General features: G+C 40.1%; 2 protein-coding genes across 3 annotated transcripts in view; one reads left to right on the top strand and one right to left on the bottom strand.

The window, feature by feature from the left end:
- The first annotated feature begins 52 nt into the window (after window positions 1–52).
- UNC50 (unc-50 inner nuclear membrane RNA binding protein) lies at window positions 53–17,508 on the top strand. 2 transcript variants are annotated; one of them, XM_006734214.3, is made up of 6 exons: window positions 53–195; window positions 1,300–1,583; window positions 2,560–2,680; window positions 15,339–15,478; window positions 15,567–15,668; window positions 17,193–17,508. In XM_006734214.3, the coding sequence occupies exons 2-6, from the start codon at window positions 1,304–1,306 to the stop codon at window positions 17,327–17,329; spliced, it is 780 nt and encodes a 259-aa protein (XP_006734277.1). In that variant the 5' UTR covers window positions 53–195; window positions 1,300–1,303; the 3' UTR covers window positions 17,330–17,508. The 2 variants fall into 2 exon arrangements, with proteins under 2 accessions (XP_006734277.1, XP_030884989.1); XM_031029129.2 differs by having other exon boundaries at window positions 84–195; window positions 1,304–1,583.
- Window positions 17,509–17,958: 450 nt separating this feature from the next.
- The window catches only part of MGAT4A (alpha-1,3-mannosyl-glycoprotein 4-beta-N-acetylglucosaminyltransferase A), a 91,280-nt gene continuing 84,182 nt past the window's right edge, over window positions 17,959–25,056 (bottom strand). Inside the window, exons 17-18 of the mRNA XM_081832303.1 lie at window positions 23,995–24,170; window positions 17,959–23,873 (exon numbers count right to left, since the gene is read on the bottom strand). Coding sequence (XP_081688429.1) covers window positions 23,847–23,873; window positions 23,995–24,170 — 203 coding nt within the window. The 3' untranslated portion in view covers window positions 17,959–23,846. The remainder of the gene's footprint in view (window positions 23,874–23,994; window positions 24,171–25,056) is intronic.

Here is a 25,056-nt window from a genome sequence, read left to right as displayed (position 1 = left end):
TTCCGGCTGGCCCCCGGAAAACTACGGGGCCCGAAAGGCCGCGCGCGCGGCGGAAGTGGGCGCACGTGACGCGTCGCGCCCACAGCGCCGGCTACGTTGTGCGGAGGGAAGTGGGCCCGGCGGCTGCTAGGCTTGGCTGCTGGGCGGAGGTGGCGCGCTAGCTTGGACCCCTTGGAGGCCGCCGCGGGGCTCCAGGTGAGACCTGAGGACCGCTCCGTCCGTTCGCGGCTTGGGCTCGCCCGGCGCCTTTTCGTCCGGCACCTCACGGCCCGACAGCCCACGGCCCTGGAGTGACCATAGCCGGGTCCGGCTGCTCGGTGGGCGGTAGGGTTGCCATATAAATCAAGATGCCCAGTTTTTTTTCACTTGAATTTCACATAAACCACGGTCAACGTTTTAGTGTATGTCCGACACAATGTTTCGGACATGGTTATACGAAAAGTTATACCTGTATCGGAGATTCGAATGTAACTGGGCTACCTGTTTTTATTTGCTAAATATGGCAACCTTACCCGCAGCCCCAGGCTGACCCGGAGCCTCTGGACTCGGAGAGGCGCTGATTGGCCTGGGAGGTGGAGGGTGTGGGGCGGGGAAGTGGGCTGTTCGCGAGGGCTGGACGGTGACCTGCTCTCACGGGGCTTCAGATTGATTCCACCGGACTCTTACGCTGTCATTCCCTCTGCTGAACTATTCAGGGAGTAAAGCACTATGGACTTGAGTTTTGTTTTTATATCCCATTCCAGTGAAAGAGTTGCTTGATGGTCTTGCACTGATGGACCTGTGTGAATAGGCCATTTATTTTACCTAATTGGTAACATTGTTTCTAATAGGCTTTTAAAACCGATTCCCTTGAAGACTTGATGGTTAAGAGCAGGGGATTTCGGCTCCATAGCCATCTCTGAGCTCATGAGGGGGTCACTTTACCTCCTAGTGCTTTTCTTTCTCTTTCTCTCCCTCCCCCTTTCCCTCTCTCTCTACTTCCCTCCCTCCTGGTTAACAGTAGCTACCTGGGTGGGCTGCCTGAGGAGAGAAGTGAAGTTTGGGAAACTTATGGACCCTATAGAAGTGTTATGAAGGTTCAGAAGGGTGTGGTGCTGCCCTTGCCTGAAGTGCAGTGGGCAGTTCTTGAGCTCCCAAATAAGCCTCAGAACCACCTCCATTAGCTTTTGACCCCTGACTCTTATCAAGGATTGTGGAAGAAATGTAAGATGACATCCCTCCTAAATATCTCAGAAGAGGTTGTTGGCAGCCAATAGTTTCTTAAGATTACTTTTAAAAGAATTTTTTTCTTCCACCTAGGAAGATGTTACCAAGTATTTCAGTGAATTCTCCAGTGCAGGGGAACGGAGCGTTGAACTCCAGGGATGCAGCAAGACACACAGCTGGAGCAAAACGCTACAAATACCTGAGAAGACTTTTTCGTTTTCGGCAGATGGACTTTGAGTTTGCTGCATGGCAGATGCTCTACCTATTTACTTCCCCACAGAGAGTTTATAGAAATTTTCATTATCGAAAGCAGACAAAGGATCAGTGGGCCAGAGATGACCCTGCTTTCTTGGTCCTGTTAAGTATTTGGCTCTGTGGTAAGTGTTAGTTTGTCTACAGTAGAGTTGAAGAACAAACTGAGTGGCTTTTTTTTAAGGACTTTATTTATTTATGTGAGAGAGAGAGCGCGAGTGAGCACGAGCGAGCACAAGCAGGGGGAGGGGCAGAGGGAGAAGGAGAAGCAGGCTTGCTGCTGAGCAGGGAGCCCCATGCTGGGCTTGATCCCAGGACCCCGAGCCCAAAGGCAGACGCCTCACCGACTGAGCCACCCAGGCGCCCCCAAACTGAGTGTTTTAGATTGTACTTGTCACTTGCAGAATCTTTTGTTATATCGTGGGTCAGAATTTGGGATATTTGAAGCTGTCCTTCCTTTCTGAAGCCTCAAAAATCTCACAGGAAAGAATGTTGTATTCTTTCTGGTTCTAAAGGTCCCAAGCGGATGCCAGAGTAAATTGTTTCCTCGGAATTTTGAAAAGCAGAGGACAGAGTCACTCCATGTCTTTTAACTGCTGTGATAAATAAATTGATACCAAATGCAAACTTACTGTGAAAAGGAATATCATGATGGGACATTGCATTTCACAGGCAAATCTAGAGTGAGTTCTAAAAGTACCGATGTGAACTTGAGAAACTACTTTTAAGTTCTCCAATAATGTAGTGAGAGAGTCCTAACCACCCTAGGGTGTAAATGTGTAAGATTTTTTTTATCTTTATCTGGACTTAAATATGTGAATGCCTGTTCAGAATTAGTGGTCTTTTAAATGTTGGGACTACCCTGGGGAACCACAGACGGGGGCCTCTACAGTAAACTACAGTTAGTTCAGTAGCCATTCTGTGTTCTAGGGTAGTCTGTATTTCTCAATTCTATATACATATAACACATCTTTGGGGTTTTGTTTACATGACTGTTTCCTCCATTACACACGTGGGCATCTGAAGGGCAGGGACTTGCCCCACCCATATCCCCAGAACCTAGCAGAGTGCCTGAATTTATCATGTAAATCTTTCTTTCAGTGTCCACTATAGGATTTGGCTTTGTTCTGGACATGGGATTTTTTGAGACGATAAAGCTGCTCCTTTGGGTTGTATTCATAGATTGTGTAGGCGTTGGTCTGCTCATATCAACTTTAATGTGGTAAGTACTAGAACTTTGTTTTTTTGTTTTTTTTTTAAGATTTTATTTATTTGCGAGAGAGAGAATGAGAGACAGAGAGCATGAGAGGGAGGAGAGTCAGAGGGAGAAGCAGACTCCCTGCTGAGCAGGGAGCCTGACGTGGGACTCGATCCCGGTACTCCAGGATCATGACCTGAGCGGAAGGCAGCCGCTTAACCGACTGAGCCACCCAGGCGCCCTAGAACTTTGTTTTTTTAAGTACTGCTGTAGAGCCTGCATTTCCTTCCTTTAGAGATACAGTGGCTGATGAAAATTGAAACAAGATATATGAACTGAAAGCATGAATTAAAATTTTTATTTAAGTATAGTTGACATACAATGTTATATTAGTTTTAGGTGTATAGCATAGTGATTTGACAGTTATATAAATTATGAAATGCTCATCAAGATAAGTATAGTTACCATCTGTCACCATACAGTGTTATAATATTGACAATATTCCCTATGCTCTACCTTTTATCTCTGTGTCTGATTTATTTTGTAACTGGAAGTTTGTACCTCTTAATCCCCTCCACCTATATCACCCATTCCTTCAACTCCATCTCCTCTACCAGTTTGTTTTCTATATTTATGAACCTGTTTCTGTTTTTTGTTCATTTTGTTTTTTAGATCTGCATGTAAGTGAAATGATACGGTATTTGTCTTTTCTGACATATTTCGCATACCATTATACCCTCTAGGTCCATTCATGTTGTCATTAATGGCAAGATCTCATTCTTTTTTATGACCAAGTAATATTCCATTGTGTGTGTGTTTTTGTGTACGTGTGTATGAATGTATATACACCCCATTTCTTCTTTATCCATCCAACTATTGATGGATACTTAGGTTGCTTCCATATTTTGACTATTGTAAATAATGTTGCAGTAGACATAGGGGTGCATGTAACCTTTCAAATTAGTGTTTTCATTTTCCTTGGATAAATACCCAGTACTGGTATTGCTGGATCATATGGTATTTCTGTTTTTAATTTTTTGATGAACCTCCATACTGTTTTCCCACAGTGGTTGCTCCAGATTACATTCCCACCAATAGTGCACAAGGGTGCCCTTTTCTGCACATCCTTGCCAACACTGTTTTTTTCTTATCTTTTTGATACTAGCCATTCTGACAGGTGTGAGGAGATACCTCATTGTGGTTTTGATGTGCATTTCCCTGATGATGAGTGATGCTGAGCATTTTTTCATGGGGTCTGTTGGCCATTTGTATGTCTTTGAAAAAATGTCTATTCTGTTCCTATGCCCATTTTTTAATTGGATTTTTTTTAGTGTTGAGTTATGTAGGTTCTTTATATATTTTGGATACTAATCCTTTATCAGATGTATCATTTGCAAATCTCTTCTCACATTCACTTGGTTGCCTTTTTATTTTGTTCATGGTTTCCTTTGCTATGCAAAGCTTTTTATTTTGGTGTAGTCCCAATAGTTTATTTTTGCTTTTGTTTACCTTGCCTGAGGAGACAGATCCATAAAAATGTTGCTGAGGCCAATGTCCAAAAGATTACTGCTTATGTCTTCTTTAAGAGTTTTATGGCTTCATGTCTCATATTTAGTTCTTTAATCTATTTTGAATTTATTTTTGTGTGTATGGTGTAAGAAAGTGGTCCATTTTCACTCTTTTGCATGTAACTGTCCAGTTTTTCCAACACCATTTATTGAAGAGCCTGTCTTCCCCATTGTATATGCTTTTCTCCTTTGTCATAAGTTAATTGACCATATAAGTGTTAGTTTATTTTTTGGGTCTATATATGGATCTGTCTGGTTTTGTTTTGTGTTTTTTTTTTAGAGAGCATGAGAGCACGCAGGGGTTGGGGGGCAGAGGGAGAGAAAGAGAGAGAGAGAGAATCTTAAGGAGGCTCCATGCCCACGTGAAGCCCAACAGGGGACTTGATCTCATGACCCTGAGATCATGTCCTGAGCCAAAATCAAGAGTAGGTCACTTAACTGACTGAGCCACCCAGGCGCCCCTGATCTGTCTGTTTTTGTGCCAGTACCATACTGTCTTGATCACTACAGCTCTGTAGTATATCTTGATATCTGGATTGTGATGCTTCTAGCTTTGTTTTTTTTCTCAAGATTGCATTGGCTATTTGGGGTCTTTTGTGGTTCCATACAAATTTTAGAATTCTTTGTTTTAGTTCTCTGAAAAATAATATTGGTGTTTTGATAGGGATTGTATTGAACCTGTAGATTGCTTTGGGTAGTATAGACATTTTAACAATATTGGTTCTTCCAATCCATGGTCATGGAGTATCTTTCCATGTGTTGTGTCCTCTTCAATTTCTTTCATTAGTGTCTTAACAGTTTTTAGAGTATAGGTTTTTTATCTCCTTGGTTAAATTTATCCCTAGGTATTTTTTTTTATGCAATTGTAAATGGGATTATTTTCTTAGTTTCTCTTTCTGCTGCTTCATTATTAGTGTATTGAAACACAACGGATTTCTGTATATTAATTTTGTGTCCTGTAACTTCACTGAATTCATTGATTAGTTCTAATATTTTTTTGGTGGAGTTTTTTAGGTTTTCTATATAGAGTATCATGTCATCTGCAAATAGTGACAGTTGTACTTCTTCCTTACCAATTTGGATGCCTTTTATTTCTTTTTCTTGTCTGATTGCTGTGGCTAGGAATTCCAGTACTATGTTAAGGAACAGTGGTGAGAGTGTATGTTCTTCTTTTGTTCCTGATCCTAGAAGAAAAGCTTTCAGCCTTTCACCATTGAGTATGATGTTAGCTGTGGGTTTGTCATATATGGCCTTCATTATGTTAGGTACATTCCCTCTCAACCCATTTTATTGAGAGTTTTTATCATGAACTAATGTTGAATTTTGTTAGATGCTTTTTCTGCATCTATTGACATAATCATATGTTTTTTATCCTCCATTTTGTTAACATGTATTGCATTGATGGATTTGTACATATTGAATCATGCTTGCATCCCTGGAATAAATCCTACTTCATCAAGTGGAATATCCTTTTAATGTATTATTGAATTTGGTTTGCTAATACTTTGTTGAGTATTTTTAGATCTTCGTACATCAAGGATATTAGCCTATACTTTTCCTTTTTTTGTAATGTCTGTGTCTGATTTTGGTACCGGGGTAATGCTGGCCTAATAGAACTGATTTGAAAATTTTCCTTCCTCTTCTATTTTTTGCAATAGTTTCAGAAGAATAGGTGTTAACTAAGAAAATAGGTGTTAACTCTAGGTTTCATAGAATTCACCCATGAAACCATCTGGTCCTGGACTTTTGTTTGTTGGGAGTATTTTGATTACCAATTCAAATTCATTTACTTGTAATAATATGTATATTCAGATTTTGTATTTCTTCCTGGTTCAGTTTGGGAAGATTGTATATTTCTAGGAATTTATCCATTTCTTCTTGGTTGTCTAACTTGTTGTCATATAACTTTTCATAGTAATCTCTTGTAATCCTTTGTATTTCTGTGGTGTAGGTTGTTACTTCTCTTTCATTTCTGATTTTAATTTATTTGGGTTCTGTCTCTTTTCTTCTCTAGCTGAGTGTCCTATCAATTTCATTTATCTTTTCAAAGAACCAGCTCTTGGTTTCATTGATCTGTTCTATTATTTTTTCAGTTCCTATTTCATTTCTTTTTACTCTGATTTTTATTACTTTCTTACTTCTATTAACTTTAGGTTTGGTTGTCATCTTTTCTCATATCTTTAGGTGTAAAGTTATATTACTTGAAATTTTTGTTTTTTCTTGAGGTATGCCTATTAGAACTTCCTTCTTGGAACTGGCTTTTGCTGTGTCCCACAGATTTTTGGAACATTTTTTTTCCATTTTCATTTGTCTCAAGGTATTTTTTTATTTCCTCTTTGGTTTTGTTGTTGTATTTTAGTAGCAGGCTGTTTAGCCTTCACATATTTGTGGTTTTTTTCCAGTTTTTTTTTTCTTGTAATTGATTTCTAGTTTCATACCAGGTGGTTGGAAAAGATGCTTGATATGATTTCGATCTTCCTAAATTTATTGAGATTTGTTTTATGGGTCAGATGTGATCTGTTCTGGAGAATGTTTTATATGGACTTGAAAAGATTGTGTATTCTTGTTTTGGGATGGAATATTTTGCATATATATGTCTAATATGTTGTCGAAAGCCTCTCCTTCCTTATTGATTTTCTGTCTGGATGATCTATCCGTTGATGTAAGTGGGGTGTTAAAGTCCCCTGTTTTGTATTACTATCAATTTCTATGTTTATGTCTGTTAGTATTTGCTTTATGTATTTGGGTATTCCTATGTTGGTTAAATATAGATATTTGTAATTGTTACATTCTCTTGTTGATGGAACCCTTTATCATTATGTAATGCCTTGTTTTGTCTCTTGTTACAGTCCTTGTTTTAAAGCATATTTTGTGTGAAAGAAGTACTGCCACTCTGGCTTTTTTTTTTTTTTTTTTTGGCTTCCATCTGCATAGAATATCTTTTTCCATCCCTTCACTTTCAGTCTGTATGTGTCCATAGGTCTGAAGTGAGTCTTGTCAGCATATAGCTGGGTCTTGTTTTCTTACCTATTCAGTTGCCCTGTGTCTTTTTTTTTTTAAGATTTTATTTATTTATTTGTCAGAGACAGAGAGAGAGAGAGAGCACAAGCAGGGGAAGAGGCAGCGGGAGAGGGAGAAGCAGGCTCTCCACTGAGCAGGGAGCCTGATGCGGGGCTCCATCCCAGGACCCTGGGATCATGACCCAAGCCGAAGGCAGTCACTTAACCAACTGAGCCACCCAGGCGCCTCTCTTTTTTTTTTTTTTTTAAGTTTTTATTTTAATTCCTGTTATCACACAGTGTTACATTAGTTTCAGGTGTATGGTATAGTAATTCAACACTTCCGTACATCACCCTGTGCTCATCACAAGTGCACTCTATAATTAAGAGTCTTTTTCTTAATCTGTCTCTTTTTTCTTTTCCTTTGCTTGTTTTGCTTCATAAATTCCACATGAGTGAAATCATATGTTGTCTTTCTCTGGCCTGTTTTCATTAGGATTATACTCTCTAGCTCCATCCATATTGTTGCAAATGGCAAGATTTCATTCCTTTTTTTATGGCTGAATAATATTCCATTGTGTGTGTGTGTATACACACACACACACACACACACACACACATACATATACACCACATCTTCTTTATCCATCCATCAATCCATGGACACTGGGCTGCTTCCGTATCTTGGCTGTTATAAATAGTGCTGTTATAAACATAAGGGTGCATGTATCCCTTTAAATTAGTGCTTGTATTCTTTTGGTAAATACCTAGTAGTGCAATTCCTGGATGGTAGGGTAGCTCTATTTTTAACTTTGAGGAACCTCCATACTGTTTTCCAGAGTGGCTGCACCAGTTTGCATTCCCATCAACAATGCACGAGGGTTCCTTTTTCTCCACATCCTTGCCAACACCTGTTGTTTCTTGTGTTGTTGATTTTAGCCATTCTTACAGGTGTGAGGTGATATCTCATTGTAGTTTTGGCTTGCATTTCCCTGGTGATGAGCGATGTTGAGCATCTTTTCATTTGTCTGTTGGCCATCTGGATGTCTTCTTTGGAAAAATGCCTGTTCACGTCTTTGGCCCACTTTTTAATTGGATTATTGATTTTTGGGGTGTTGAGTTTTATGAATTCTTTATATATTTGGCTAATATGTATGGCTATATATTTGGCTTTATCGGATAAGTCATTTGCAAATATCTCCCATTCAGTAGGTTGCCTTTTAGTTTTGTTTCCTTCACTATGCAGAAGCTTCTTATTTTGATGTAGTCCCAATAGTTTATTTTTGCTTTTGTTCCCTTGCCTCAAGAGACCTATCTAGGAAGAAGTTGCTATGGCCATTGTCAGAGAAGTTACTGCCTGGATGTTTTCTAGGATTTTTATGGTTTCAAGTCTTAACATTTAGGTCTTTAATACATTTTGAATTTATTTTTGTGTGATAAAAGAAAGTGGTCCAGTTTCATTCTTTTACATATAGCTGTCCAGTTTTCCCAACATCATTTGTTGAAGAGATTGTCTTTCTCTCCAGCTTTGTCAAAGATTGACCATATAGTTGTGAGTTCATTTCTGGGTTTTCTATTCTGTTCCATTGGTCTGTGTGTCTGTTTTTGTGCCAGTGTCTTACTGTCTTGATCACTACAGCTTGGTAGTATGACTTGAAATCTGGAATTGTAATACCTCCAGCTTTGTTTTTCTTTTTTCAGATGGCTTCGGCTATTCAGGGTCTCTTGTGGTTCCATACAGATTTTTGGATTGTGTAAAAAATGCTGTTGGTATTTTGATAGAGATTGCATTAAGTGTGTAGATTGCTTTGGTATGAACAAAAATAGTATGAGTATTTGAACAATATTTGTTCTTCTGATCCATGAACATGGAATATCTTTCCATTTCTTTGTGTTGTCTTCAGTTTCTTTCATCAGTGTTTTATAGTTTTCATAGTAGAGGTCTTTCACCTGTTTGATTACTAGGTATCTTTATTATTTGGGATTTTTGCAAATGGGTTTTCTTAATTTCTCTTTCTGCTACTTTATTATTGGTATAGAGAAATGTAACAAATTTCTGTATATTGATTTTGTATCCTGCAACTTTACTGAATTCATGTATCAGTTCTAGCAGTTTTTTTGGTGGAGGCTTTCAGGTTTTCTATACAGAGTATCATGTCATCTGCAAAGAGTGAAAGTTTGACTTCTTCCTTACCAGTTTGGATGCTTTTTTATTTCTTTTTGTTGTTTGATTGCTGTGGCTAGACTTACAATATGCCCTGTCTTTTGATTGGAGCATTTAGACCATTTACATTGAAAGTAGTTATTCATAGTTATGTACTTATTTCTGTCTTGTTGGTTTTTTGCTTGTTTTTGTAGTTCTTCTGTTCCTGTTCTTGTTCTCTTCCTTGTAATTGATGCCATTTTTTAGTGTTGTGCTTAGATTCTTTTCTCTATTTTTTGTTTCTATTATAGGGTTTGGTTTGTGTTTACTATGAGGCTCATATATAACATTCTATTTATATAGCAGTTTCTAGGAAGTTGATGGTCACTTAAGTTGGAATACATTCTAAAACTACTACACTTTTATGCCCCCCTCCATGTTTTATGTCATATTTTCCATCTTTTTTTCTAAGTCCTTTAATTTTTAGATATAATTGGTTTTACTACTTCTGTCTTTTAAGCTTCATATTAGCTTTGTAAGTGAGTGATCTACTCCTTTTACTGTATATTTGCTTTTACTTGTGAAATTTTTTTCACATTTTTCTTTTAATTGTGGCCTTTTTTTTTTTTTTTTCCTTGCTTAAAGAGATCCCTTTAACATTTCAAGGCCAATTTAGTGGTGGGTGAACTCCTTTAGCTTTTGTTTGTCTGGGAAACTCTCTCTCTCCTTCAATTCTGAATGTTAACCTTGCTGGATTGAGTATTCTTGGTTGTATGTTTTTTCCTTTCAGCACTTTGAATATATCATGCCTTCTGGCCTGCAAGGTTCTATTGAAAAATCAGCTGCATGCCTTATTGGCCTTTCCTTGTATATAACTAGTTGTTTTTCTCTTGCTGCATTAAGATTCTCTCTTTATCTTTAATCTTTGACATTTTATTTATTATTTGCACTGGTGTGAGCCTTCATGGGTTCATCTTGTTTAGGGTTCTCTGTGTTCCTGGACCTGGATGTCTGTTTCTTTCCCGTGGTTAGAGAAGTTTCCAGCAATTATTTTTTCAAGTAAGTTTTCTGCCCCTTTCTCTCTTCTCCTTCTGGGATCGCTATAATGAAAATGTTAATATGCTTGAAATTGTCCCAAAGACTCCTTAAGCTATTCTTATTTTTGTTTTTAATTCTTACTTCTTTTTGTTCAGTTTGGTTGCTTTCCATTTCCTGCCTTCCACATCGCTCATCCGTTCTTCTGTGTCCTTTAATCTGCTGCTGTTACTCTCTAGTGTTGTTTTCATTTCAGTGACTGTATTCTTCAGCTCTGCTTGGTTCTTTCTTAGATATTCTATCTGTTGAAGTTCTCACTAGGTTCACCCTCTCTTGTTTCAAGTCTGGTGAGCTTCTTGTTGACCATTACTTTGAACTATTTATCAGGTACGTTGTTTATCTTGTTCTTTCACTTGGAGTATATTCCTCTGCCTCCTTATTTTGTTTTATTTTATGTATTTGATTCTGTGAATTAGGCAGAACAGCTACTTTTCCTCGTCTTGAAGGATTGGTCTTATGTAGGACTGTCCCATACAGACTGTGTATGCCTGCTGGCTTTGGCTGGCTGGAGCTGTAGTGGGCATGGGCTGGAGTGGGGTCTCTGGGTGTCCCACACAGGGTGTACCCTAGTGGGACAGCTGAAGCTGAAGTGGGCAGGGCTGGGGGTGTCCTGGGGCACTCTACATGGGGATTGCCCTGATGGACCAGCTGGAGTCGAAGTGGGCTCAGGCTGGTGGTCCCAGGGCGCTCTACACAGTGGGGACCTTAGTAGGAGAATTGAGCTAAAGTTGCTGTGTGCTAGGGGTGTGGGGCTCCCTAAAGTGCTGGCCAGTTAGTTATACCCTGTTCTAGTCTGAGTGATCAGGCAAGTTGGGGGCCATAAACAGGGTGCTCACCAGCCCCTTTGGCCCTGGAATGTGTTCCCACAGGCCTTGGCCGTTTGGCTGAGGGTTAGTTTTCTTTTTATATCCTAGTTGTCTTTTAAACCTCTGCTTTTTTGTGTGTGCCTCAGTGGGGCTTGGGCTGATGTGGGCTAGGGTCCCAGGGTTTAGTGAAGTGCCAGGCCAGCTAGGGTGGCCGTGTCCCACTCCCATCTGTGTGTCAGTGTTGGGCTTGGGGGAGGGAGAGAACATATACAGTGGCACTTGCCAGCCCTCTGACCACTGGAGACTATTTCCTCAAGTCCCAGCTGTTCGGCAGACACTCAAGGGCTGGTTCCTTTGAATTCTAGTTGCCCTTTGAAACTGAGGCTTTTTTCCATGCCTTAGGGTGGTAGAATCTGTTCCTGGTTCCTTGGTTCTGTTCCTCCCCTCTGCAGTTTGCAGTGTCCAGGTGAGGTTCCTGTTGTTACTATGTCTCCATCTCTTCTGTTCTCTTTGTGGTCCCTCTGTCCTTTGTTGCGCAGAAGCTGTTCAGTCAGCCCTCAGTTCTTTTTCCAGAGGAATTACTCTATATGTTGGTGTAGATTTGGTTTGTCCATGGAGGGGAATTCAGGGTCTTCCTCCATCACCATCTTGGACCCTGTCTCCTGAAAGCAAGTCACTATTTGTATCAGAAAATACTCTAAGGGGTGGTCTGTATTGTCAGAGTGCAGCAAATAAGTGAACTGAAATAATGATTATATCATATTAACAAAGTCTCTGGTTTTGCAAAAATGTTATGCAGTTAGCCAGTTCTGCTTAAGTTGTTTGGCTGATGGCATGGTTTTCTCCTGTATTTGTCAGTGGGTCACTTCTAGATGTTTAAGCTATAGAGGGTTATTTCATGGAATCTTACTCTGAATATCAGACATCAAATGAAGTACATTTGAAAAAGGATTTGTTGAACTTTCGGTGCCTTTTCGCTGAGACACACACAGGTTTTATTGAACAGGTATGCAGTCTCACTTCTGGGTTTGGTTTAACGATGGTAGTGTACTGAGTAGAAGTGTTTAATTCCAGCATTTGGTTTCTCCATTTTTTCATAGATCCAGGCTCTTATATGGTTGGCATGCCAGATGAGGGGAGTGGATGTGTCAGGTGAGCTCATAAAAGGCTGGTGGTTGAGTAGGGGTCATGGTCATTGTGTATCAGAGAAAACAGTGTGGAAATTTTAGTCACAGGGAGGCCTAGGTTCAAATGCCAGCTCATTTACTGTAACTCTTAGTCCCAGTCTCTTTTGTAAAATGGAGTTAGTTATCTAATTTGTAAGGTATTTGAAAAGATTGTGGTGTGAAAAGTACCTGGCATATAGGAAGTGCTCAATAAATAGTGGCTATTAATATTTTCAACAAAGTCCTGAGACTATAACCTCTGATACCAGTGTGTTGTTTCCATTTGTAACTCCTTATACGTGTTGTATGTGCTTGGTAGTCAGTAAATGCTATGTGTCAGTAATTTGGAATTCCAAAATCTGGCTTAAAAAGACTACTACTAACTAAGAGAAGTTATGTATTCATTATAAAAAACATGGCATATGAAACAATTTCAGTAAATAAGGCTTTCAAAGGAATAGGTTGTAGCAGGCATTCTACTGTGAACGCATTGACTCTGGAGGGCCACAGAAACCAAGGCATTCCGGAGTTTAGCAGCTTTAGTGTGAGTCCATATTACGGTTTCAGTTAAATAGAAAAGGACTCGGGGGGCTGCGCCTGGGTGGTTCAGTTGGTTACGTGTCCAACTTCTGATCTCAGCTCAGGTCTTGATTTCAGGATTTTGAGTGCAAGCCCTATGTTGGGCTCCATGCTGGATGTGGAGCCTACTTATTAAAAAAAAAAAGGAAATGACTGACATGGTATATTTCTCAAAAGCTACATTGTGTTGCATTGTGTTGTGAATTGTGTTAGAAATGATGACATGTGGTTGCTGTCATCCTAGAGGTGCCACAGGAACCAGCAGGAGGAGGTGTCTGGGGGAGGTGGGATCATTGATTCCTGGTACCAAATGCATAGGCATGGCAGTCAGGAGCAGCATACTGGGTCTGGTAGCGCGGGGTGACACCAGCTCAGGGAAGATAGGTAGAATTTGGCCTTCAGTGCAGTTCAGAAATAATAATAATACTTCACCGCATAGCTTGCATGTGCTGGTTAGGGAGTGGAAGGGAGGTGGGGGTCTGCACAAGAGTCGAGCAGGCCCAGACAGCGCGGTGAACTCAGGAGGAGAGGAGAGAGATGGATCAGAGAATATCCTGAGCATCCTGTGATAATTGGATTTGATGAGGGTTAGGGAAGAGTGGCAGGTGCAGATGAAGCATTCCATGTTAGACGTGCTGAGTTCTGGGGGCTTGAGGATTTGGTGGAAATAAAGGTACAGCAGACAGTGGGGTAGAGGACTCTGAACCTACCACAGTCTGGGCCAAGAGGAGGATATGACTGGCATCATTAATGTGGAGGTGGGAGCTGAAAACCACAGATGTCTTGAGCTTTCCCAGAAGGAATGTCTGTGTTCCCAAGGGAAGACTCAGACTGAGGACAGAAGTGCCCATGTGAGGGATAAGCAGTGGGGGGAGCAGCATGAAATAGGAGCTCTTGGGTAGTGAGCTAAATGCTTGTTCTGTTCTTTTAATGGCACATGTTCTTGGCTAAAATGGAAGATGTTTTGGTAAGTTAAGAGTTTGTTCAAACAAAGCTATATTATTTTGGTATTTTCAGGTAACTGTGTACGGAACTGTTTTATTAGTACTGTACTATGTTCTACCCCTTGCTTATTTTTCTATTTCCACTGTAGGCATAGCATTTTAACTGTACCCTTGAAATGAAATCACACAGATAAAACTGAATTTCTGCAGTTGTGTTTACAATACAAATGATCCTTTTTGTTATTTCCCTTTGAAGGTCTAGTTTTCTGATACATGGGTATTTTACTTTTCATTCACCGATCATTTAACTGAATTCATAGGCCATGCTGTAGAACACTGACAGAGGCTTGAAGAATTGTTTTTATGGCTAGATAGGTCACTGGTGCTCTTCCCTTACTGGTTCCTCTTGATTCCTTGATCTTTTAATGGAGAGGTGACCTATTAGGTGTTAGGCCTTGGACCTATTCTGTGTCTGGATTCATTCTTTGGGGAGGGGTCTTAGGCCTATGGCCTTAAATATCATCTATACATGGATGAATTTATATCTCCATTTTCGACCTCTCCTCTAAATTCCAGACTTTATATACTTCTTACTCCATGTTAACGGGCATCTTCAGCATGATAGGTCCAAATCCAGACTCCTGTACTGCCCCAAAGCGCTCTTTCTGCAGCCGGACCCACGGTAGCTCATGGCAGCTCAGTCTTCCATTGGTTTCAGGCAGAAATCTCTCAGTCATTCTTGACTGTTCATTTCCCCCACGTCAGCACCTCCGCTGCTACCACCCTGCTCAGCTCTTTCTCACAGTAGCCTCCCAACTGGTGTCTCTGTTTCCCCTCTTGTCCATGTAGTCTGTTCTCAGATCAGCAGTCACAGTAGTGAGTCAGACACCCTTCTGGGAACTCCAGTGACTCCTAATTTTATGGAGAATAAAAGTCCAAAGGTCTTAAAATGGCTACAGGCTCCAGCCTCATTTCCTGCTACTTTTCTCACTTGTTCCAGGCACACTGGTCTCCTCACCCAGCCCTCCCAACAGGCCAAGCCCCCTGCCACCACCTCTGTACTCGTCCACCTCCTCCACTCCTGTGTCCAGACTCCCCTCTGCCTGAATGCTCTGCCCCACCTCATTCCCATTCCCACCCTTGGGTCTTGACCCAGATGTTTCCTTCGTAGGAGTATCCTATTTAACACTGCATTTCAACTTTGTATTTTCTGTCCTTCTTACTGCTTAATTTTTCTCCATAATGCCATCTGACAACTCCAGCTAGATCGAAGGCAGAGATCTATTTTGTTCACCGCTTGGTAAACAGAAGGTAGTCAGTAAATATTTAATATGGAATTAACTTTATTGTATTATGAAAGAAATTTTAATTTTGCTCTTCAGGTTTATCTCTAACAAGTATTTAGTGAAACGGCAAAGCAGAGACTATGATGTGGAGTGGGGCTATGCCTTCGATGTGCATCTGAATGCTTTTTATCCTCTCTTAGTCATTCTGCATTTTATCCAGCTTTTCTTCATTAACCGTAAGTAGCAGTTACTTCTTAAACGATCATCAAAAAGTCACCATTGTATGCACTAAAAAGAGATTCAGTGTGCATATCTCTTCCACAGATGTTATCCTGACAGACACATTTATTGGATATTTTGTTGGAAATACCTTGTGGTTGGTGGCAGTGGGCTATTATATCTACGTAACCTTCTTAGGATACAGTGGTAAGTCATGAATTGTTTTGATTGAGTGAAGACATAACAGGGAGAGGGGGGACGTTGCTGTAATAGTAACATAATTAGCTTACTTTTAGATGAATTATCTCATTTAAGCTTCACAATTAGGTTTACTTAACCCCATTTTTCAGATGAGGGCACAGAAATTAATTTGCCCCTGGTCGTGCAGCTAGAAAGTGGCATGGCTGTTATGTAACAAATTTTGTAATTTTAAGGAGCCCCATTAAACCATATTGATATCTCCAAGTTACTTGCAGGAACCCACAACCCACTTCCTTTTCTCCCTGGCTTTCTGGTTCTGGGTCCCAGTGGCCCATTAGCGTGGGGCATGAGCGGGTCCGACGTATGGTCGCATAGGTAAAGGAACCTTTACAGACCTTTGCTTCACTTTGTTTTTATGATCACTGTGTGGTTCTATAGATGGTCACAAATCAGGCGCAACCTCTACTGATCTGAGGATGTAGTTTGCAGATTTACTGCTAAATCCTGCTAGAAGTTTCTTTTTCTTAGTATGAATGAGAAACCTTTATATTAATTCAGCTTGTCTTTTCTTGTCACTCTGGATGATTAGGACCTCCCTGTAAATACACACCCCTGGTGCTCAAATATGACTGGCTCCTCTAGTCAGAGGTGTTCTCACCCCAGCAGGGACCACACTTGTTCTGGACACGGGGAGTCCGTTCTCCAGAGGAGGTGTTTGTGAAATATTATGTTCAGGTTTCTATGAATTTTCACGTATTTTGAGAAAGTTTTAAATTGTGATTAGCATGCTTCAACATTGTGGTTTCTCTAAATGGATTTTTGAGCACTCTTTTGGTAACTCCCTATAATTTGAGTATAGCTCAGCTTCACTTTGGTGACTTCCTAGAAGAGAAATGTTTAGGTTAGAATGCATGTGGTAGGGACCCACTAAGTAGTGACCAAGAAGGAAACCTAGATATTTGGAGACAGATTTTTTTTTATTATTATTTTTAAATTTATTTAAAGTAGGCTCCACACCCAATGTGGGGCTTGAACTCACGACCCCCAAGCTCAAGAGTTGCATGCCCTACTGACGGAGCCAGGCAGGCACTTGAGGGACAGATTTATTCTTTCCTGAAGCCTGGGATACTTACTAGTTGATCTCTCATGTGAAGGGGAGGTATCATGCTTCCTGTATTGGGAAATCTCAAAGAGCTAAAGGTTGGACTCTTAGAGGCTTCTGAGGCAGTCCCCTGTGTAAATCCACCACTGTTTTCCATATTTGTGCCCTCTGTCCCTTAGTCATCACTTCTCAAGTTCCGAATCTGCTGCTCACCTCTCACCCCGGGTTCCTGGGCGCAGCTGCGATGTGGTGGCGGCAGCGACCCCCAAGAGCAGGGCGCGTGACAGACTCTGGCTTTAGAGCAGTAGCTCACTGATTCAGAACCCGCGTTGCTTTTTGGCCCCACCTGTTGTAGTAAAAACTTTCAGAAAGTTCATTAGTCACATTTCCTTTTTTAAAAAAATTTATTTGATTTCTTTCTTTTCCAGCATTGCCATTTTTGAAAAATACAGTAATTCTTCTTTATCCATTTGCACCTCTCATTCTGCTCTACGGCCTGTCACTAGCGCTAGGATGGAACTTCACCCACACACTGTGTTCCTTCTACAAGTACAGAGTGAAATGAAGGCAGTCTTGGTGAAGTGACGACTGCTTCCGAAACTGGTAAATAAACTATCTTTGTAGATATCTTCAGGGTGTAAAGTTTGCAAATTTGAGTAAATATATAATGTTAACGCTATTGTCAAGTACATTCCGTAAAACTAATTAATGTACATTTCTATAATAAATATTTTTTAAACTAAAGCATGTATTTTACTCATTCAAACATGGTGATAATCAGTTCCTGACAAGGTACGTAGTTTGGCCCCATTTCTAATGGGCTGTGTATTTTAAACATTTGCCTAGTGTAACCTTCAAAAGCCTCCTTGACCTGTAATGTAACTCAAAGGCGAATCACTGTACTATAGGCCATAAAATCATTTACAACATTTTCTATACAAAGGAAACCCCAAACAAACAAAATATATTCGATTGAAGAGGCGCATGGTGGCTCCTCGGTGTACGTAATAGACATTGAACACTTGCATAACACTGATAATCAGTGTCTTAACATGAAGGCTCTTTTTCTTTCTTTGAAGACCTCTCCAAAAAATAGTTTTAAGTAAACTTTATCAGTGTTGAAACTAATAATAACAAAACTTGCTACTCATTAAGTTTTACCTATTTTTATTGGAAGGAATCTTGAATTCAACATGGCTTCTTAAACGTCTTTATTCCAAACACATAAACAGTTGTGGCACAGAGAAAACAGTAATGAAAGGCACAGTCAACAGGACCAGTTATTAGGTTTTCAATTATAGCAGCAAATTTGAAAATAAATAATCTTCCCTTAAAAACCTTATTAACAGGTACCTAAAATATTACTACAGATACTACCCATTCACCCAATGAAAACATTTTAAGGAAAATATGTACAGTACATTTAAGGAGAAAAAAAAAATCTGGTACGGCCTGGAAAAGCAATTCCTCAGGCACCTTCTCTAAGGAGTGCTTCCAGAAACATCCGTGACCTTTCCAAACAGTGTTCTTTATGAGAAACACGTTAGTTTTTTATTCCATAAATGAAACATATTTTCAGTCAGCTGATTTCTAAGTCTTTCTTAGAAAACATCTCTGTCTTCACTGAAATGAAAAATATCAAATCTGCTGGCCTAGCATCTTACAGTACTGTCGATATCAGCCATTTTTAAGGCTCAAAGAATAGGTCTTCAAAAGGTATTTTCACCCAATTTCAGCAAACTGAGCATTTCAAATAATGGAAGGCTAATCATACTAAAGTACCGAAGCTTTGACTCCAGACGGATTTGCTAATTACTAATACCAAAAAACAACTAGGAGCAAGTGATACATAAAGTAGCCTCCCTAATGTCCAAGAGTATCATTAAATATTCCCCACAACAAACAGTCCTATTTGGAGAACAATTTTAGCACCACTATTAACATTTTTACTGCAATGTGAACAACACTGGGAATGATACTTGGCACAAAGTGCTTTCCCATTCAATACCCAGCTTACTTTCTTGAACAATGTCTTCTAAATTCTTAACACGCATACACACATGCATGCACACACATACACACGCTCACACGCACACAGCCAGCTCTTTCCTGTTTGTTCCCGTGAACATGATCTAGTTAGTGCCCAAAAAGGTGGGGTGTTTCAGGCAAGAAGAGGTTATATATAGGTACTGATGATAGGGATATATATAACAATTTTTTTTTTTAATATGGTCGTAGTCTTTTCAGCATTGTATGTTCACATGCATTAAAGAAATAAAGTAAGCCTACTATTTATCATGGCATATATCAAGATTAATAATTAAAATTGTACAGCTGTCAAATTTCACACACTATAAATAATGCTACACAGCTTGGAAAAGTTTCCTTTTCTATAAAAGAAAGAGCTGGGATATCTGGGTTCCCCTAGAACACAAAGATGATTTGGACTCCCAATTTCTGACTTTCTGACAGTCTTAGCCTCTCATTTTATTCCCTTTAGCTCTCTGCTGTTCTTCTATCAAGGGTATGGCAATATAGTAAAAATAAGCACAAAAATTAATCTACAAACCAAAATAAAAACAAGCTCATTAGCATTAATGGCTTGGAAGGAGAGAAGTATTTTGGAAAACACCCACGAAGTACAAAAATTTGGTTGGCACATACAGGATTTGATCTGTTCTTACACAATAAAGTAAGTTTTGGGCTAAAAAAAGTATGTTCTTCAATGCAGAGTAGATTATCTGATTTCTACGAAAAGGTAGAAATTTTTTTTCTCTCCTAATATTTAAAGTACCACTGTTCATCGTTCTTAAATAATATACTGAACAAGCTCAGAGCAGAATAAATCAGCACAAAGTAATACCTCTCCCAGGAAAAAGATTCCATATACACTGGGTCCTCGTTCTGGAATGAGAACAATCCTGTTCTAGTTTTTTTTTTTTACAAAACATTGCTAAGATACTCCCAAGTTTTTGGCAACAAACTTCCAATCAAGACTACTTGAGATTCTCAGGGAGAGAAACCCCAGAGGTGGCCCAGGTGTAAGTTTGCTAGTGTAAGACTTGACTCCCGTGGTTATTAACATCTCCAAGCTAACTATAGGGAATCAAGTAGGAAGACTTTTCCTCCTCACCTCTTTTAAATACTATATTCATTCTCTGTTGCTGCATAACAAATCACCACGAATTCAGAGGCTTAAAACAATACCTATTTATTATCTCACAGTTCTGCAGACCAGAAGTCAGGGCAGGCTTGGTTGGAGTCCTCTGCATAGGATCTCACGAGGCTTGAGTCACGGTGTTGGCGGGGCTGGGCTCTCATCTGCTGGAGAAGACTCTAGTTGCAAGCTCCCTCAGTTTGTTGACTGATCAAGTTCCTGTGGCTGTAGGGCTGTAGTTCTGGGTCCCGTGGCTGTTGGCGGAGGTCTCTCAGCTCCTGACAGGCCATTTCTTCTCCTGCGGCCCCTCCATCTTAAATCAGCAGTGGTGCCTCGAGTCCTGCTTTGAATCTGACTTATGCTACCAGCCTAAGAAAACTCTGCTTTTAAAGGGCTCACAGGGTTAGATTAGCTGAACATGATTATGGGTGAGATTCATGGCTTCCACCCACACGCAAAAGGGGAGGATCTCATCTACGGTACCTGAAGGTCACCTGGAGAATTCTGGCTACTACAAATACACAATGCCATTAATGAGAGCAATCGCTCCAAACATGCTGTTTCCGTATTAACCAAACTTGCCTTTGAGGACAGCACTGTTGGGAGACCACCTTTTCGTGACAATAACAGATTGAAAAGAAGCCTTCAGAACGTTGCTGAAGAAAACTTTGAAATAAGGACACCTTCTGATCACTTACTGGTGCAACCCCTGATCTGAAAAGCTGTACCTTTTCCAAAGACCTCTCTGTGGCTGAATTAATATACACATATGTGTCTACAGCCTGCCTGCCAGATCATCCACACGCACTTTTTCCAAAAGCTTTTCAATCTCACTGCCTGAAACCACTGTTCTTGTTTGACGACATGGTAGGACCCCGTGTGTGTGTAAAGAGCACATGAGACTTAGAGAACTCAGAAATCTGGGGTCTTAGAATCCCGGAAACAGTCCTCAACCTTCTTACCTACAATACTCATCATCTGCACTGTGATATATTCTGCATGTCTGCTTGTATCCTCCTCGTCAGAATTCATTACTCTGGTTTCGCCAGTGTCCACATTAGCACTCCTTACACAGTGCTGTCCCAACAGAACCTTCTGCAGGGACAGAAGGTTCTCTATCTGTGCCCTCCACTCCGAGGGCCACGAGCCACATGTGGCTGATGAGCACTTGAACTGTAGCTAGTGTGACTAAGGAGGTGAAGGTTTTATTAATTTAAACTTAACAGCCACCATGTGTCTACTAGCTACTGTATAGGACAGCACGGCTCTAGAGTCTGACAGTTTATGTGAAATACATACCAGATGCAAACCAGGTTTCATTTATCTCTATATAGTAATAATTAAATACTGGACACCACTGGACACTGTCCCCACTCCCTATTCTGATAAAAGTGGTTCAGTGTCCTCTTGAGGCCAAGTATATCCTTCCCTCAGTCCCAGGTACTCTTCACCTCCTCTACCGTTCTGTCCCCAGACTTCACCCAACTACTCTCAAGGGCTACCCCTACAGTGTCTTGCTTGAGGAAAGCATGGCTGTTTCTAATGGTCTAGAAAGGAAGTGGGGGCAGGGAGAGACCAACAATGAGATGATTGGGGAGCACCTGCTGCACCAGAAGACAGACAGGAAGGATGAGTTACAGGCCTACCCCAGGAGCTTGAAGCCTGGTTGGTGGGAGAATGTGCGCACACATACACACACACTCGCCAGGAGCAACCAAAAACTCGGCAGCTGAGTGCGTATGTAAATGTGTGGCAAGGAACGTAGGGAGTTGAAAAGAAAGGAGTGTGGGCTGGGACAGTTGGGCCCCTCGTCCAGCCCCGGACTGGGCACGTGCCACGTGCCAGGCACTATTCCTGGCATGACTAGGCACTGGTAACACTTCACGGGAGGAGTGCACGAGAGAGTCTGTGAAAGGTGGGTGAGATTTGGCTCAAAGTATTCTCAGGAACAGGAGGGGAGAGCTAAGCCTGGGCGGGGACACCGAGCAGAACAGGAAGAAGCTGGCTAGTACGGCTCACCAGTCTTAAGACTGAGCAGCCCTCACTAAAGGCAAGGAGGTAACCGTCACCTCCCTGATCTTCAGTGCATGGTCCTTCTCCCCCAGATCAGAGTGGGCTACTGTGGAAGGGAAATGAGAGGACTTCTCAACCCACCCCAGAGCTTTCCCTCCTGACACTTGGCTGGTCTAGCAGTCAGCATGTTCAACAGCTGCCAAAGTTTTATAATGAAAGGTCATTCTTTTCAAATGAAATGGGCCTGTGGGCATCAGGCCAGGGAAATGTGAGGACAAAATAAAAAGTAAATTAAAGAAAGTGAAATCTAAAAAACCCAGCAAAAATGTTTCACTAGACTTGGACATAAAAAATTATTCATGGCAATGTGTAACTTTTTAATCAAGGAAAGTAACTGACATGATTCCAGTAGGAGTAATGGAAAGAACTGTACCCTATCCATGTTTCCCAACATTTTTCACTCCATCATACTGTACAGAAAACAAGGCTCTCTGGAAGCTCTTTGTTCAGCATCCTGGGTAACCGCGGGAAGCTCCTCTAGGCAAGGGGCAACTAGCCGGCACCTCCAGCCCCCGGAGGCCTCAGCCACTGGCTAGTCCGAGAGCTCAGGGGATCAATCTCTGCACATCTCTCTGGAACCCACCTGCAACCCCCCGAAACTGATGCTGATCATTTTGGAACTTCTTAAAATACTTTTGTAAAGATCACTGATTGCTGAGGCTGATAGTATTTTTGTTTACAGTAGTAATAACATTTGGAATTGCATGATTAAGAGCAATAAGTACTCTTCAGATATGAATTTACCTGTAAGTTCATAATGCCAACAGAATAAATCATTTTGCAAAAACATACAGCTGCTACAGTACCTCTCCCTAAAAACCAGTATTACAATTTTTTCTGTAAAATTCAATGATTTTGACTCATACAATAACATTACCTAGAAAACATTTTGTCAGAACTCATTAAATGGGTGCAGATATAAAAGGATCAACAAGAGAGAATGCATCTAACTCATGGATCAAAGACAGATTTAAAAAGAAAAAAGAGTTTGTCATTTTACACATCAGAGGGAATGAGTTGAGTCCATGATAATTTGGGTTGAATGCATGACCCCTGCACATTAAAATTTATCAGACTGATTTTTTACACCATAAACAGCATAATAAAATAACCCTCAAGAAGGACATTGGTCTTTAAAATCTTGGCTTTAAGGAATGACAAATGCCTTTGAAAATATTTTGTTCAGAATCACTGCAATTATAAAAGTACTTCAGTTAGGAAATCAATCTAGAATCATTCTTAAATGGCAGTGCATTTGAAAAATGGCATTAATCTGTAATGTTTGCATTTCCAAAGAAAAATATAGAAAGAACTTAAAAAAGCAAGGTAACTTTTCAAAAAAAGTATTGATTCAAAAATTTACTGCACAAAAATATGTACTTCTTAAATGTTTCTAATAAATTAACTCCATAACATTTTTATGTATATTTATATATTTATATATATATATAATCCCTGATAATCTATAAAAGAGGGTCTATAATAGTAAAATAAATGAACTTCAAAAGTACCCCCTTCATAAAATGTATTTAACATTAATTTTTCTCAAATTTAAGGAATGTAACAATATGTACAACTCTTATGTATTAGTATAATACCAAAATAGTACAAGTCATATTAACAGCCTGTCATAACTGTAAAATGTTTGAGTCAAGTTAAAATTGGAGGACAGCTTAGGTTCGAATGAATGCAATTATCCATGGGAGGTTCACTTTCCAAGTGGAAATGACAATCATCTTATCTACAGTAGATTTCACAAGAGGTAGTGTTCAAGTAAAAAAAAGGTACATGCTTAACTATCTTTAATTAACAAATTCACAGGGAAAAAATGTACTGGTTTCTTAGCAGATGATCAGTTGGTGACTTTTTTAATATGAATCTGAAATACAAAATTAACAAGAAGTACAATAAAGGCCTTACACATGAAATCAAAATGTGGTAAAAAACAAAACAACAACATACCATCTAAGCTGTGTCACGGATCACACATACTGTCTTACCTCATTAAGAATGGCCCAAACGGCAGAATTCTGAATAACTGAAAGTCGAAAGGCTGAAATGGGGTTTAGACTGGGATCCACCATTCCTTCGGCAACACCATTCTCAAATTTTCCTTCAAAATAAAAATGAACATGTGTTGGGTAGGCTGAAATCAGCACACATAAAATATCACAGACTTAAAACAGGGAAGAAAAACACCAAAACACTTCCAGTGGAGGTCGTCAGACACGGCCTGGGTGAATTTTTCCCCTTCTTTCTACTTATATTCAACGTTCAAATTTCTCATGAAGTGTATGCTTACATTAGAAGCAACCTATTAAGAGAGGCAGAGCTATACTCTTTCTTACTGCAAATTAAATGTAATATTCTATATATATAGATATATATACCTATATCTATATATATGTTCTTGCATCAAAAATATTTTAACATGCAGGTTTTTAACAAAATGTGACTTAACCAAAGTATACTCTGTACCATCGCTCAGTCCGACCCTTTGAGGGTTAAGTCAGTAATAACAAATTTCAATGCTTTCAGACATACATACAATGGTTGGCCTCGAGCAGGGGCTCAATCTTTATGTATCCTTTCCCTTATCACATCTAGAAGGGATTAAGAAGTGATACCTCCTCCAGGAGGTTCTAATAGAAAACTGCCATTACAAATGACAAGCTGAAAAAGCTCTCCTTAAGGATAGGACCAAGAAGTTCTATAAAAAGGTAGCATGTGCTAGGGAGAGGAGCAAGATGGCGGAGGAGTAGGAGACCTAAATTTCGTCTGGTCCCAAGAATTCAGCTAGATAGGGATCCAACCATTCTGAACACCTATGAACTCAACAGGAGATCAAAGAATAGCAGCAACTCTCTGAACAGAAAAGCGACCACTTTCTGGTAGGTCTCTTCTGATTTGTTTAGCGTATATTTTTCTGTGGTCGTTGTTACCCTGTTAGCATTTTTGTTCTCTCATTCATCTATTCTCCTCTGGACAAAATGACAAGACAGAAAAAATCACCTCAAAAAAAAAGAACAAGAGGCAGTACCGACTGCTAGGGACCTAGTCAA

Source organism: Leptonychotes weddellii, chromosome 10 (assembly GCF_054177405.1).
Source record: "Leptonychotes weddellii isolate Sample4059 chromosome 10, ASM5417740v2, whole genome shotgun sequence".
NCBI lineage: Eukaryota > Metazoa > Chordata > Mammalia > Carnivora > Phocidae > Leptonychotes > Leptonychotes weddellii.
This window is presented reverse-complemented; position numbering and strand designations above follow the sequence as displayed.